Raw genomic sequence first — 17048 nt, forward strand, 5'->3', positions numbered from 1 at the left:
AACCTCGCAACGAAATCAATTAATATGGAACGTTTATAATCAATATGAACGGGACATTTCAATAAACTTCAAAAATCCTCTAAAATCCTATAATTAAACCTAAATTGTAGTAAACCGGAAGTAATTCAGTAGCATTTCCGAGTCCAGGACCCTAGAATTAGATATAAATCACCATAAATCAACATTACCTCTACAATTGAACAAAATAATTAGCAGTACTACTCTGTGTGTATGTATATACATAACTCTAATTAATTATATAATAATATGTATATAATTTACATACCACACGAGCATTTATATAATGACGCTAGAAATAAGCGAATTACATCGGAGTTATTCTGCCTGTTACAGCAATTCTTCTAGCAATCTTAGCAGCTGCAGTTCTCTTTTTCGTCTTACTGCTACTATTATTATTGTTGTTAGTATTACTCCGTTTAAGTTTTGAATGAAAATTATACCGACTGTATTTATTTATTTATTTATTTTTTATTTTTTTATTTTTTTATTTTTTTTGCTGATTGTGCGATTTGGTCTTGGTGAGGTAACAGCACCTGCATCAACATTAGTATCAGCATCGACACCGGCATGAATTTTATCTCATTGTTGTATAGATATCTATATAGATGGATGTAGTTGATTATTAAATTGAGATTGGATATATCTACTAGAAGTGTAGGGTTTTGAAATGACGATGCACATGAATACTCGAAATGGTTTTTGTTGAAGTTAAAACGAGGGTTCTTCATACTTTTATATGGGTTTATGCTTTGCTATATTTTCAGTTTATTGCAAAATTTGTCTCTCTTTTTTCCAAAACACAGAAAATTAAATTAAAAAGTTCATATAATACCTAAAAATACAGTTATACAAGCAATGGAGACCCTCCGATTTATTCTCAAACCAAACGCAAAACAATGAGTCACTCAAACTACACTTAAAATAATTTGTAGTACTAAAGCGATCATCATAGAGGATCCGAAAAATCGTACTACATTCTTGTAACCTCAAACGGCAGCCATCATAGAGGATTCGAAAAATCGTGAAATGTAGGTACTAAAGCGATCAGCTAGAGAAGCAGTGGCACAAAGAGCGAGCCGATGGAAAAAAAATTCGACGAGTAAAAAACAAGAGTGCGTGGTCTAGAAAAAATATGGGAACCACCAACACTAGATCATTTATTCAGAAGCTCCAAAATTCAAATTTACCTTTAAAAATGTTGAAGAATATAAGTTATGTAAATATTACTTACCAAATTCAATCCGTTTACCATATAAGTTGCAAATAAATTTCGGATCAAATCCAATCTGTTTAGCACGTATACTTTATATGGTTATTAGTCAACTTAAATATCGTTTTTCACATATCTAAGGCTTGTCACATTTCTTTTAATCATTTGGACTTTTAAAAAGTGTGTCATATGTGTCATCCCGGAAAAAATCAAAGTTTGTTATCTTAGGTGTATACTTGATGAACATAGTCAGAATCTAAAATTGATTGATTTGAACTAGAAAAAATAAATAAATTTACAACCAACAAAATAATATAAAAACCAAACAAACAAAAAGAATAAGCTAATTAACACTTGTTTTCTATAGAATAACTCAACAATTGTTCCAAATAATCAACCCCTAAATCTTCAAAAACCACCACATTTTCAAACTTTTTTTCTTTTCTAATCTTCTTATTTTCATCTCTCATTCTCATTGAATGCTTCTTTTTCAACACCAACACCGGAGAACAACCGCCTTCCACCGCGTGTTTGCCGCCCATAATCTCATGTAACGATTCCCTCACTTTATCGACCGGAAAATTCAATATCGCAGATGAACCTCTCATTGCCAAAGCAGCTTGATCATAAGCTAATGCAGCTTCTTCTGCACTATCAAATGTACCTATCCATACTCTCACACCGTTTCGCGTTGAATCTCTAATCTCGGCTGCAAACTTTCCCCATGGACGTCGTCTAACACCTCTATATGACGCGATTTTGCTTGGTTTTTTTGAGGTAACTTCTTCTGGACACGTGTCTTCAAAGCCGGTTGTTAGAAGACCGAAAAGAAGCATTTCTTCGGAATCGTTTTCATTAAAAGGAAGGGAATTTGTGTCCCAATTCGAGAATTCTGGTGAAGAACCAGTTGAGGATTCAGGTGAGCAGTTGAAAGTAGAGGAATTCATTTGAGTTAATATGATGGTTTGATTATTTCATTTTTTATTCCTTAAATACTAGTAGTGATATAAAAAAGAAGAGGAACCTTCGAAATTTATGTAAGGTGTCTATATTTGAAAAAGACACTAACAATCGAGTATTCTTTTTTTATTTATATAGAGAATCATATTACCTCACTTTTGAGTCTAACATGCATAGAATAGTGATATATTTGTCTATTTGTTTATAAACAATTATAGATTTAACCTTTTTTTTTTTTTTTTTTTGAAAAGCAGGTAAAACTTTCATTGATAAATGGAATATTTACAAAGCCCTATAAACTATACATTATGATGTGTCATAAATATGGATAAAAAAGAAAAAAATGAACCTCGAATCATAAAAACATGAACGATGAGACACTAAACCCCGCGGCACTTGAGTGAATTCGAGCTGAGCTGGAGCGGCCAGACAGTACCGCTGATGCGATGACAAAGTTGACCACTACAGCCCATTTAACCAAGTGAATAGTGTGATCTACGACATGACTTCATGACCGGTTTCGAGACCGTACGAGAGCTTTGTATCCAATTAGCCGATGCCCGTGCTATGAGTGTTCAAGGATGTGTAGAACGAGGGATTGATGAGCCACTGATGCCATTCGATTGTTGATTTCTTTGATCTTTTAGATATCCATGAAAATGATTGTGTTTGGATCTCGGAAAGTATAGTGGCAGGACACCAATCTTTCTTACTAAATACTTTGGCATTTCGGTATTTCCATAATATGTAAATTGTGGTCCATTTTGTTGCTTGCCAAATGTATTTACCAGAGGATGATGTGGTGAATGTTTGATCCGCTGAAGTAATGTCTTGGAGGTTGGAAAGCGAGTTTGTGGAAAGATTCCACCAAGATAAGATTGCGTTCCAGATCGTTTGGGTTGAAGTGCATTGGAGTAGAATATGTTCTATGGTTTCGACATGTGAGTTACAGAGTGGGCAAAGAACGGTATCGAGATCAATGCTTCGCTTATCTAATTCTACTCTAGTCGGGATTCTACCAAGTAAGATCCTCCAAATGAAGATGTTAATCTTTTGTGGTATGAGTTTGTTTCTGGGCGTATTGAAGGTGTTGGAAGGTATTTCGAGTTTGAGGTTGTCTAAAATGGTTGAGAGGGATTTTGTAGTGAAGAATTCGGAATTATCTAAGTTCCATATCCAAGTATCGGGTTTTTCAGAAAGGTTAATGGAAGAAAGCAGGTTGTTTAGTTCCGATAGTTCATTAGTGTTCGTCCGTATGGTTCACGAGACCAATTCCAAGTTCCGAAAGTGAGCGAATTGGTGGAAGAAATGCGTTCCGATACTAATGCATTTTTATTTGATTCAAGCATGTAGAGTCTTCTGAATTGGTTGCTAAGAGCTTCTGTTCCGAACCATTTTTCCAGCCAAAATTTGGTGTTGTTGCCATTCCCTATTCTTTTTGTTATTGAGGTGGTGAAATTAGCTCCAAGATTGTCAGCAATTTTTACGGCCTTGATGATTTCATTCCATATTGTGGTACCTGAAACATTTCTAGAGAAGACATTAGTATTAACCCCCCCCCTCCCCGTAAATGCTCGATATGACTTTGGTCCACAGTGCGTTTTTTTCATTATAAAATCGCCACCACCATTTACATAGTAGGGAAATATTTTTGCAGAAAAGAGACCCGATATTCAACCCGCCTTTGTCGTAAGGTAAGAGGATGTGTTCCCATTTAATCCAGTTTATTTTATTTTCTGTGTCCGAACCTCCCCAAAAAAATTTTCTTCTTTTTGATTCAAGTACGTTGATTATTTTTACGGGTGCATGGAATAAGGAAAAGTAGTATAAAGGTATACTGGATAAGACGGATTTAATTAAGGTGAGGCGGCCGCCGTATGACATGGACTTGGCTTTCCAGTCGAAAAGACGTTTGTCGAACTTATCAATAATCGGTTGCCAAGATGAAGCCCGATTCGAAGGGACCCCAATCGGAAGTCCAATGTATGTGAAGGGTGTTGATCCGGCCGAGCAATCGATATATTTGGCCATCTCCTCGACGTCGTTTTTTGAGACACCAATCCCGTAAAGATTGCTTTTTTTGAGATTTACTTTTAGGCCAGATATGTTTTCGAAGCATTTTAATAGTTTAGATATGTTTTTCGCATTACGTTTGCTCCATTCGCCAAAGAAGATTGTATCATCCGCATATTGGAGATGAGATACTACAATCTTGTCATGGCCTACACAAATACCACGAAATTGGTCATTTGCAATGGCCCGTTTGGCGAGAATGTTGAGGCCTTCCGCCGCGATTATGAATAGGAAAGGTGATATTGGGTCACCTTGGCGGATGCCTCTACCAGGGGAGAACTCCGTGGTCGGGGAACCATTGATGAGGATGGAGATTGAAGAGGAGGAGAGGCATGCGTGGATGAAACTGATCCATTTGGGGCCGAATCCCATACTTTTCATGGTATCAAAAAGGAAATCCCACTCGATGCAATCGAATGCCTTTTCGAAATCCACTTTGAATATGAGACCCTTTTGTTTTTTTCTTTTTAGTTCATCAATTAGTTCGTTTGCTATAAGGACATTGTCAAGGATATATTACCTTTGAGGAAGGCGGTCTGTTCTATTCCAATAATTTTGTGGATAACTTTTGAAAGTCTATTGGACAGGATTTTTGTGAGTATTTTGTAGTAGCTTCCGATTAGGCAGATAGGACGATATTCGTTAAAATCGATAGGATTGAATTTTTTGGGGATTAGTGTGAAGAAGGAAGCATTGCAGCCCTTAGAGATTTCGGAATTGGTCCAAAACCAGTCGAGAGCTTTAATGAGATCCTCTTTTATCAACCACCAATATTTTTTGAAAAATTTCATATTGAAGCCATCTGGACCAGGAGCTTTAAAGCTGTCGCAGTCAAGGAGTGCATCCCGCACTTCGTTTTCAGCAAATCGGGCTTCAAGTATGAGATTGTCGGTATCGTTTATATAATTATGATTAGGCTCGTTTTCGAATGGACAATTACCATTGCGTTTTTTGGATTTGAATAATGTCTCGAAGTATTTTAACGCCTCATTTTTGATTATGTGTGGGTTCTCGGACCATGTACCGTTTAAGGAGATACCACGTATATTATTTTTATTTGTTCGTCTTTTGATGAAATTATGGAAATATTTTGAATTTTCATCTCCTTCAAGATTCCATTTAATACGGGCTTTTTGTTTTAGCATGTTGGTTTTCTTTTTTTCTTTTTCGATGTGTTGAATTTTATCATTAACCCAGTTTTTATGTTCGGATTCAGTTAATTGCCTGGTTTCTGCAATTTTTTCCCATTCATTAGAGGCGTCTAAGTGAGCTTTAATTTCGGAGTCGAGGTTGCTAAGTTGAAGACTACACTTTTTAAGTTCGAGTTTTACGTTTTTTAGTTTATTACGAAAGATGCAGTCAGGTCGGTTTCCGTTAACAGGAAGTTGCCATGAGTTTTTAATGATGTCATCGGCATTTTTTAATTTTAACCAAGAGTTGAAGACACGGGTGGGTTTCGGTCCAAAGTCGGTGAAGGAGTTTTTTAATATGATTGGGCAATGGTCTGAAAGGTCACGCTCGAGGGTTTTTGAGGAAATATCTGGCCAAATGCTAAGGATGTTTTCGGAAATAAGGAATCTATCAAGTTTGCTAAATTTTAGAGTATTGAGACAAATGCGTGTGAATTTCTTTCCGCCTAATGGGATTTCAATTAAGTTAGCGTTATTTATGAAGTTGTTGAAGTTATCAGCCCAAGTTTGTTTGAAGTAGCAATTTAAGCGTTCGGATTTGGTTCTAACCTCATTAAAGTCGCCAAAGATGATGTGGGGAACATCTATGGAATCAATTAGTTTTGAAAGTTCGGATCAAAATCTCAATTTTTTTGTATGTGTATGTGGACCATATACATTTATAAAAGCCATATCGGACCCATACCCCGCCCATTTTCCCTTGATCGCGATAAAAAATTCCCCCTCAATTGCACAGTCAAATAAAAAAGTGGACGAATCCCAAATTAATAATAATCCCCCTGAAGCCCCTGTTGCGTCTTTTTGTATAAATTTTAGGTTTTAGTTGTACCAAAAGGATTCAATTAAAGAGTCATTTGATTGACCACATTTTGTTTCTTGTAGTCCAAGGATGACCGGATTTTCTTTAAGGCAAATTTGTTTAAGCCAATTGATTTTATCAGTTTGACCCAACCCACGAATATTTAAAGAAATGCAACACATTTAAAGACTTACATACGAATATTTGTTCCTGTTAAGAAAAAATAATCTTTGCAAGTACCGAATCATCTTAAAAATACTAGTGTGTGTTACGTGTAAATGATAAGGGTCGTTGAAATAAATGATCTACTAATGCCAAAAAATTATTGTTAAAAAAAAAAATAGATTTACAACATTTAGCAAGTTCTTATTCTCTCCTCTCTCTTGATTTGGTGGTCTCAAACAAATGTCAATAATTAATTTGAAAAAATGATAGCTAAGATAAATAGTTAAAGAGGATAACTTACTACACTTTTTTAATAATACAATGACTCTAATCTAAAGTATCTAATAAGTCAAATATCAAATTAGATATTGCACTTCAACAGCTATAGTTCGTCTTTAATACATAGCTAGGTATTAATCATTATATTAATTTTCTTTATAGAAAAATAAAGTGTCATTAGATTTATTTTATTTGATTGGTGACATAACTAATCTTAAAAGTTGGTCAAATGAAAGCAGTTGGAGCATATGTCATTCAATTGTCTTAACATGAATTAAACGCTCTAGTTCAAATACGGGCATCCATGCCATTTTGGATTATAAAGAAAAAATTACGTAATTAGTACATGTAGTTTGTTTGATATATCATGATAACACCTAACTTTTTTTTTGCAGAGCTGGTACATACACTTTGCCACACATATGAGGGTAATATCGTCCGTTTATATAATTTATTTCAATTAAACGGGGTTCAACGTGCAGGTACATGGATAGACGACGTTTGGTTTCTCTCATGTTCAATTGCAATCGATCATACATTCAAACCCTAAGAACAATGGATACAAGGCTATATACTATACGAAACGAATTAAACACCTTTGATGTCAAGAATATTTATGATATGATTTCATGTTCTTGATGTTTTTATTGTTTTTCCAGCTTCTACTGTTACATTGAAGTCGATAATTTATATTGTTATTTTGTTTACAGATGAATATCCTGGAATGTTTAGTCATTTATGCAGCTGTCAATGGATTCTGTGATCAATTAAATTACGTCATGGTGGGCATTTCACTAATCCTCCACGTAGGGATTTTTTGAATGGTAAGATTACTTATCTTGACTTAGTTGCAGGTGATACATTAACTGTTAATGAGGTAACTAAAATGGTAGAGGATCTTGGTTATGATTGCAATACTAGGATGTATTACCATTTTTGTATACCCGATACAAATTTGGATGGATTAGAACCACTGGTGAGTGAAATTGATGTTAACAATTTAAAGCAACGTGTTGGTTTAAATAGGGAAATAAGTTTGTTTATTGAAAAGGAAGAACCTAAGTTGAACAATACTTTGAATCATGTTGAGACTAATAAGGTAGTTTTAAGTTTAGATGATGATAGTGACTGTTATGTTGAGAATAACATAGGAAAAGAACAAAGTGAAGATGATGATAGTGATTTTTATGTTAATGAAGTTAATAACCTACAAGATTTTGATGTAGATATGAATGACTTTCATTATAGCATTGACAAAGATACTGAATTCAGGTGAAATGATTCTCAAACAACTGATGTAAGTACCATTAATCAAGGGATAACTACTATAGAAAGTTTGAATCATGATGAGTTTGATAGTGAACATGAGTATGAAGATGATATTGAAGGGGACAGAAAGAGGAAGTTAAGGGAATTAAGGCAGCAAGAAAAACATGTGTTGGATGTGACAAAGACGAATTTGTATTTGGGTTAACAATTTGAGACAAAAGATGAAGCTATAAAATGCATCAGGTCGCATGCCATTGAAACTCAAAGGAATATTGTGTTTAAATAAAATGATAATAGAAGGGTTATAGCAGTTTGTAGAGGGTTAATATCAGATGTTGTAAAAGTGGATGAAACAGTTTTTGAAAAAAGTGTCTAATAATAAACAAAAGGGCAAGAATGTAGGCAAATAGTTAGAACTTGAAGGAACACTTATAATCACAAAATTCATCCTTTAAATTGTGGGCAAATGTGGGGAAAATTATTGGTTACAAGTAGACTTCTACCACCTTTGATTGTGGCAACTGTCGGAAGATTAAAAAAGAACAGGAGAAAGGGTTTGGATGAAAAGAAAAAAAAAATGAAGGGAGGTAGTAAGTTGTGTAGGAAAGGGAGAACTACTCATTGTGGAAAATATGGTGTCTTTGGTCAGAATCAAAGGAGTTGCAAAAATAGTAGGAGCATTGGTGAAAGCAGTGGAACAAAAAGAAAAAAAAACCAAGTGGATCAAATGATGGAAGTAAGAAGAGAAAGGTGAATGTTGGTGAAAGGAATGGATAATGAACCTTTAATGTATATTTTTTGATGTTTTGGTTTAATGTATGCACTTAATGCTATGTATGACTAAGTTGTATTTTTGGATGTTTCGATTTTTGGATGTTTAGATGTTATGACTGTTTTTGACTATTTAGTTACAACTCATTTGGGTATACATTACCATCTTTTGTCTAAATAATGTTGACTGTTGTTGACTATTTGGTTCAAGTCATTTTTGGTTACAAGAAGGTTTTGTTATGTTTGACACACTGATGAACTTTGATATCTGACACACTGAAGAACTCTGATATTTGATATAACTATGCTAAACTGTTTTGAAAAGTAACACTGGTTGAACTGTAAAGTATATTAATAATAAGTGTAATATATTGTTATACCCTGGTTTGATTAATGATATTTCGCTATGTATATAAAAAAAAAGTATGATGTTACATTTTCTTTGGTGCCAAGGGAATTGAAGAAGAGTAAAGCAAAATTAGATGGAAACACATTTGTCTTCCGAAGGATAAATGTGGTTTGAGTGCGGATACTTAAACTCTAAAACATAACGTTGATGTCAACTCATACATGGACGAGTATCCTATCTCATAAGAATTCGTTATGGGTTAATAGATTAACTCTTATGGTTTGCATTAGCAAATTTTTTGAGAAGTCTCAAGCAAAGTGAATGATAATTGGGTTGGCGAATGATATTAATGATTCATGACCCACTATGTGAGAGATTCATTCATAGAATTGGCAATGATTGATCTACTTCGACTTGTGATACATTGAGTGGCCATCAAAGTGGCTGAATTAGTTTCATGTTCTTGCAAATTTAAATCCTCATTAACTCACTAGTGTGTTTGATGAAATTATTTGGGATGATTATCTAGGTAATTGTTAGGTTATTTTGTGATGATTTCGTGGGACACCTTTCACCCACGGTCAAACCAAATTACTTGGTACTCACATGTGTGGTTCTCACAATGTATCTAAAGACACTATTTACTTGTGGTTTCAGTTAGGTGAAGTGTAAAAACTCAGGATAAATTGACATATCGGGAAGTTGGAGTAGGTCATTCACTAGTATGCCCATTATGCAAGGTTGTTCAGGATTCTCTCTATCATCTTTTCTTTGCTTGCCCGTATGCATTTATGGTGTGGTTGCGAGTTAAAGGATATGAATTTTCCATTGCATGTGATGGCTGGAAGGACTTTATGTTAGGTATTAATTCATAATTTTCTAAATCGTGGACGATTCTAAATTGAGAACTTGGAGAGCAATGTGAACTTGGAGAGCAAGTTGAATTTGGATAACAAGATGAGCTTAGTGGCCAAGTTGTTTTTAGTGGTCAAGTTGTGCTTGGTGGCCAAGTTGTGTTTGATAGCCATGTTTGAAGTTGACTATATAAAGGCATGAAGCCTTCATTCCAAGATACACCAAAACAACACACCCAAAAATCAAGATACTTTAAGCTTTTAGTCTTGTTATCTTCCTTTGTCTAAAGAGTTGTACAGAGTCGAATCTTTGGAGAGTGTAGTCGATGTAAAGAGAGTGGCCGGTCTATGTCATTGTAACAATTTGTGATATAGTGAAAATTCTCTTTTTGGGAGCCCGTGAATTTTTTCCGGTTTGAAGTTTTCACGTAAATTCTTGTGTTGTTAATTTCTTCATTATTTATTCATTGGGCTGGGTGTTGGGAACTGGTTGAGGTCGTTTTTCCCAACACTTTGCACTCTTGATTTCTTCAAGTGCTAACTGATGTTTAGCGAGAATCAATATTGTTAAACTGATTTTTACAGCTTCATTTTTTGTTTTATATGGAAAGAAAGGAACAATAAGTATTTCAAGAAGAGTTTGAGGTTCTATGAGCAACTGTGTGAGGTGATATTTTCTACATGGAAAGAAAGGAACATGAAGCATTTTAACACGCACGATTTATAAGTTTAGGGTTTACGATTTTAAATTTTGGGTTTAGTCACTAAATCCTAAACCCTAAACTCTAAATCGGATCAATGGGGAAGTAACCAATCGGGGGGAAGCAAATTTTTTTTTATTTTTTTTGGATTTTTTTTTTCAGGCATCAAGATCACACGAAAATATGAACATTTAGAAAAGACACTTCTTGATGAATGTTATTATTTAGGCTGGAAAAACGATCGACAAAAATAACATTCAAGATAATATTGTTCGTGAAGAATGTTAACGTTTTTTTTTTCATGTTTCGTGAAGTAAAATTTAGCCCGATTTAGAGTTTAGGGTTTAGGGTTTGGTGTTTTGGGTTTATTCCATAAACCCAAAACACCAAACCCTAAACTCTAAACTCTAAACCGTTCGTGTTAAAAACTCAATCTAAATCCTAAATCTAAACCCTAAACCCTAAATTTCTAAACCCTAAACCCTAATATCTAAACCATATAAACCCTAATATCTAAAACCTCAACATACGCTCGAAAAACACGATAATTGTTATATATTAGTTCTTCGAGCATTTTCCCGCCAAAATAAAAACATTTATCACAAAGTATCTTTATTAAATGTTCATATTTTCATCAAATTTATAATGTTCGTGAATAGAGTTTTTTCAAAAAATGAAGAAAAAAAAAAGATTTTGCTTCCCCCTGATTGGTTACTCCCCTCTTGATCCTACCACTATATATATATATATATATATATATATATATATATATATATATATATATATATATATATATATATATATATATATATATATATATATAGTGAGGATCGAGAGTAAACTAATGGTAGAAGAGAACTCACAGTGTAAACTCAATCTGTGGTGCAGATTAAGTCAATCCGTGTGCAGATTGAGCCAATTCGTGTGCAGATTGAGCTCAATCTGTGAGTTCTCTCACACCCTTAGGTCTCTCTGGATCCTTTCACTATATATATATATATATATATATATATATATATATATATATATATATATATATATATATATATATATATATATATATATATATATATTATCTTTATAAATCTCATGCATAATTCAGACACGTGTCAGCCTGGTATTCAGTCTCACTAATCCTAATTTTCTCCTAATTTTGAATTAAATAAATCCCTAATTTTCTAAATCTGACGCGTGTCCTCAATTAGCTACTTAATTAGGGTTAACAGTTTCATTCTCAATTAACAGTTCCATTCTCCTCAATATTTCTGGGATCAGTTATCATCCAATTTTAAAATCGGATTCAAAACTTTTAATTGGGGTCATTCAAAATTATGGTTTTTAATACCCAATCAAATGCCCGAAAAACATCACTCAGAAGAATTGTGGACATCTAAATGCTGGAAGGGAAAATCACTCAGAAGAATTGTGATCCGTCTTTCATCTCATACACTGCAACCCTAATTAGGGTTCTCGGATGATTTTATCTTCAGTAACAAACATCGAGTCCGGAGAATCAAGAACCTGACGACTCTTTTAAGGTATGTTTATCACGTTTTATTGGTTTCTAAATCCATTCATTAACAAACACACATCGATCTTAACCTACGGTCGATTTGTTTTTGTTTTTTAAAAAAAAATCGTAACCTGCATTAGATTAAAGACATTAAAAGTGATTTTTTTATGTATTGATTTTTTAAAACTCTGCTGAATAAACATTTGTATTACTTTACTTAATTTCGTTGTTATGCTAATCAAAAGAACAAATAATTTAATTCATACCACATTTTGTTATGTGATTTCTATACTTTATGTAAATAAATCTGCTAATTTTGAGTGCAGGAAAAAAAATCATGTTTAAAGATCGGTTTATAATTTTTAAATACTTAAAACACATCGTACATCATTTCATATAATGTTTGAATTTTCGGTAAACATTCAACATCAGTTACAATCATGATTGCTATTAAGCATTGACATTTTTTGTTACCTGATTTACAAAAGTTTCATACGCCTGAGTAATTTTTTATGCAGGTTATTTGGTGCCAGACAATATAAAATGTGATGACCCGAAAATTTCTGACCAAATTTAAACTTAATCTTTGTATGATTAACATTTCCGATACGATAAGCAAAGTCTGTAAAACTGAATCTCAAAATTTTTGAACTACTTTCATATATTCAAATACCTTTCGATTATTCTTGACGATTCGCGAACAATTATATGTATATAGATACATATATATATATACTATAACTTGAAAATGTAACAATGTATTAATTGTTTGATACCGTACATTAAACTTATTGGTTTAAATATTTATTTGAATATATATGATAAGTTGGAATATTAATTATATGAATAACTTGCGACGTATATTTAAAACGTGTTTATGAATGTTGAAAACATATATTAACTTGGTCATAAAAGGATTTGTTATTATATATATATTAACAAATAGCGAGACAATGATTTATAGAAGTAAATGACCAAAACACTCGAAAGTTTAAGATACACTTTGAATGATATAGTTTATTGATAATTTAAGACTATATTTTGACAAAGGTACGAGTCACAAAACGTAAATTGCGAGTTTTCTAAGCGTACGAAAATGCGTTCGAGAAACCGGAACCCGGACATAAGTCGAGTGACAACGTACGAGTCATTGGAATGAAAATTACAAGTCAACTATGCACATGAATTTAATATAATATATAATTAATTATTTAAATTATATATATTATATATATTATATAATAATATGTCGACAAACAAGAAAACAAAAAGATTTTGAGCTGGATCAGGCGGCCATGCGATCGCATGGAAAATACACTAAAAACCCATGCGATCGCATGGGCATCAGATTCCAAAAAGTTGCCTATAAAAGGCCAGTTTCTGCTCGAGTTTAAATTTCACATATACTACTCCCTCTAATATTATTATTATTTATTATTTATATTAATATTATTAATATTATTATTATTAATATTATTATTATTATTAAGATTATTATTATTATTTATTTTATTATTATTATTAGTAGTATTATTATTATTACTAATTATATCATTTAAAATACTACGACGAGGTCATGAGGGTGTCACTTTCAAAATGGGTTTTCAAGCGGGATAGAGCTAAGAAAACTATGAGTTATTACTAAGGAGGTTTTGAGTATTGTTCAAGTGTTTTGCTCGTGAGTCAAACTAGTATTTATCATCTCCGTTGCGTCTACATACTTTCCTACAATATTGAATCACAATATTGATACGTTGAGATCTACGGTTAATTTTGCATTCCGAGTTTCGGTCACTTTTTGGTAAATGACCTTATGTGCTGCTAAGGTGAGTTTCATTTTCCCTTTTTACCCTTTACATTTTTGGGCTGAGAATACATGCAAATGCTTTATTAACTGTTTTACAATATTTATATGCGTGAGTTTCATTTGCTCTCTTTTTAATTGCTTTTTCAATATATATTTTTGGGCTGAGAATACATGCATTTTATTTTAAACGCAATGGATACAAGTACATACTAAATTCTACACTGAGTTTGAACCGAAAATCCCTTAGCTTTGGTAACTAGTAACTGCCGGTTATAAGAACTGGTGGGCGCGAGTAGTAGTATATGGATCCATAGGGCTTGATATCCCCGTCCGAGCTAGAGCACTAGCCTTTTAACGGACGTATGCTATTTGAGAAGCGTACACGTTGGTTTGCGTGTATTATTAAAATGATTATACAAAGGGTACAAAATATATATACGTTAAGTTTAGTTACCAGGGTGCTCAATTTCGTAGAATATTTTGATAAACGTTTCTGGATGAAACAACTGAAAACTTGTGATTCACATTTATATAGAGATTATGCGTAACATTAAAACTATGAACTCACCAACCTTTGTGTTGACACTTTTAAGCATGTTTATTCTCAGGTTTCTAGAAGTCTTCCGCTGTTTGCTTATATGTGATACAAGCTATGTGCATGGAGTCATACATGCTTTATTCAAGAAAACTTTGCATTCACAAAATCATCACCGTGTATCTTATTTTGACTTCATTTTCAACGGATGTATTATGGTAAACTATTATTTATGGCGATTGTCTATATGTAGAAATCATCAAACGTTGAAAACCTTAGAAATTGATATTCATTTATTGTGTACCTTTTGAAAAGAATGCAATGTTTACAAAACGTATCATATAGAGGTCAAATACCTCGCAATGAAATCGATGAATGACGTGTTCGTCCATATGGATTTGGAGCGATCGTCACAGTTGGTATCAGAGCGTTGGTCCTAGCGAACCAAGTCTTGCATGAGTGTGTCTAACTGATAGTTGTTAGGATGCATCAGTAAGTCTGGACTTCGACCGTGTCTGCATGTTAAAAGTTTTGCTTATCATTTCTTGTCGAAAATTACATGTTTATCATTCTTAAGTCTAGACACGTTTTCTTGCATTTATTGCATAAATAGTGTATAGACAAAAATTCATATCTTAGCGTATCTGTTACTGTAAACTTTTCCTGACATCTTCCGAAAATTCCTCCGTGATTTATGGAATTTTTTTATTATATATACATATGTAAATTATGTATTGAAGAGTACCAATCTAAATTCTATAATCTATTTCATATCAAAAATCATCTCTCTAATTATACAAGATGGATCCCGTATCTAGTTCAAATTCCTTAAACTCCGACAGCTATTCCGATATGGATATTCACCTGAATTCCGAAGATAGTGTAACCGGAATGGATCAACCAATCAGCCATCATCTATTCTGGATGAATTAGGGTTGAGTTCGTAGCCTACTTAATTATTGGAGACAAGAAGAAGGCGATCCCTTCCATCCACCACATTGCCCTTTTGGCGAAGAAACTGAAGCACTTACCGGCGAACCTGTTCGTAATACCATTTTCTCTCTCATCTCCAGAATATCTCGTCATGATCATATACTCTCTCAAATTCTGGATCTTATTCATCCGCTCGTCCTAACCGCCAATCATCCCGGTGTAGTAGAAGAAGTCAACGAGCTTCACGCTCGGGTAGTGGCTTTGGAGAATATGGTGCAAAGGTTACAAGCACCAGCAGAATCACCGGCATCAACAGTACCACCGACAACAACACCAACAGTACCATTACCACCACCAACAACATCCGCACCGCAAGCCTCAAAAGCACAATATGTACCTTGAACATCAATGTCATACGCATCGTAGTTACCAAGAAATACCAGCAACAATAACCGATGAAGTATTAACTCATTTCCCCTGAAGAAATTTTATGTATATTTAATATATATGAATTTTAAAATCAAAATAAATCTTTTCGTACTAAGATATTACGTGTGAATCTTAACTGGCAGGTACTACTCGGTTAGTTTATATTACTAATATGCTATACATCCTTCGTTAATGACTTAACAATCGTTAACTACAATCTCTGTTTCAACTCAATGAATTCCATTTCCTAATAAACCAAGTGTATTATTCAATTACATAATTGATTTTACATTTTCATTTTCGATGTACTCGAAACTTTCCAGAAAACGTCATCTGTGCCTTGTAAGGTTCACAAAAATTCCACGAGCATCAACATCCTTCACCAAGGAATATCAATAAGAATAAATAATGAAGTATTGATTTCATTAGTGAAATACTCCGCGAAGATTAGGTAATCTCTAATGTTTTGGAGATTATTCATTTCTAATTCAAGCCAAAAATCAAATAAGCTTAATATGTTATTAACTCATTAAATCTGTATTACATCTGAAGAAAATATACATACAGATATTTTCATAAAGACTGTAACAAAAATTCTTTGTACAAAGTATTAATTGTGAAAAAAAAATAAAAATTTACGGGTAGGTAGTACCCGGGAAATATTTAAGTTTGCAATTAATATGTTACACTGTACATTCTTCAACTTTGATTCAAAAATTATTAACAATACTCACAACGATATACAATCATTTTCATACAAATTCAATTACATATTCTGATATTGACGGATCAGAATCCAAGTCAAGATTTAACAAGTGACATCATTCTTAGATCTCTACATCTTTCAAAGATATACTTTGACTTCAAAACTATGCAAGATCCTTTAGCATTGTTTTTACCGAAAATAACCTTGCAATTCCTTTTCAAAGTATCCAGTATTATCAACCATTCAACCAGTCAACGACGACCTTTCAGACTTATAATTTTGGCATATACGTTTTTGTTACTGGGGAACCTTTTATGTTGCACCACATTAACAGTAAAGGTACCAGCAAATTCATTAATATGTGACGTAAAGTCTCTCCGAAAAACCATTATAATTGTTCATTGAAACCCTATCATGTACTCATCCACATCTTGTAACGGTAATTGCCATACCAACTACCGGAAATTAGCAATCAGTATTTCGA

At 33.4% G+C, this 17048-nt stretch overlaps 1 protein-coding gene across 1 annotated transcript; it reads right to left on the reverse strand.

The window, feature by feature from the left end:
* Positions 1 to 1578: 1578 nt before the first annotated feature.
* LOC139840752 (ethylene-responsive transcription factor 1B-like) lies at positions 1579 to 2178 on the reverse strand. Its single transcript, XM_071831001.1, has one exon. The coding sequence runs from the start codon at positions 2176 to 2178 to the stop codon at positions 1579 to 1581; it is 600 nt and encodes a 199-aa protein (XP_071687102.1).
* Between the last annotated feature and the right edge of the window lie 14870 nt (positions 2179 to 17048).

The sequence above is a fragment of the Rutidosis leptorrhynchoides genome, chromosome 4 (assembly GCF_046630445.1).
Source record: "Rutidosis leptorrhynchoides isolate AG116_Rl617_1_P2 chromosome 4, CSIRO_AGI_Rlap_v1, whole genome shotgun sequence".
Lineage (NCBI taxonomy): Eukaryota > Viridiplantae > Streptophyta > Magnoliopsida > Asterales > Asteraceae > Rutidosis > Rutidosis leptorrhynchoides.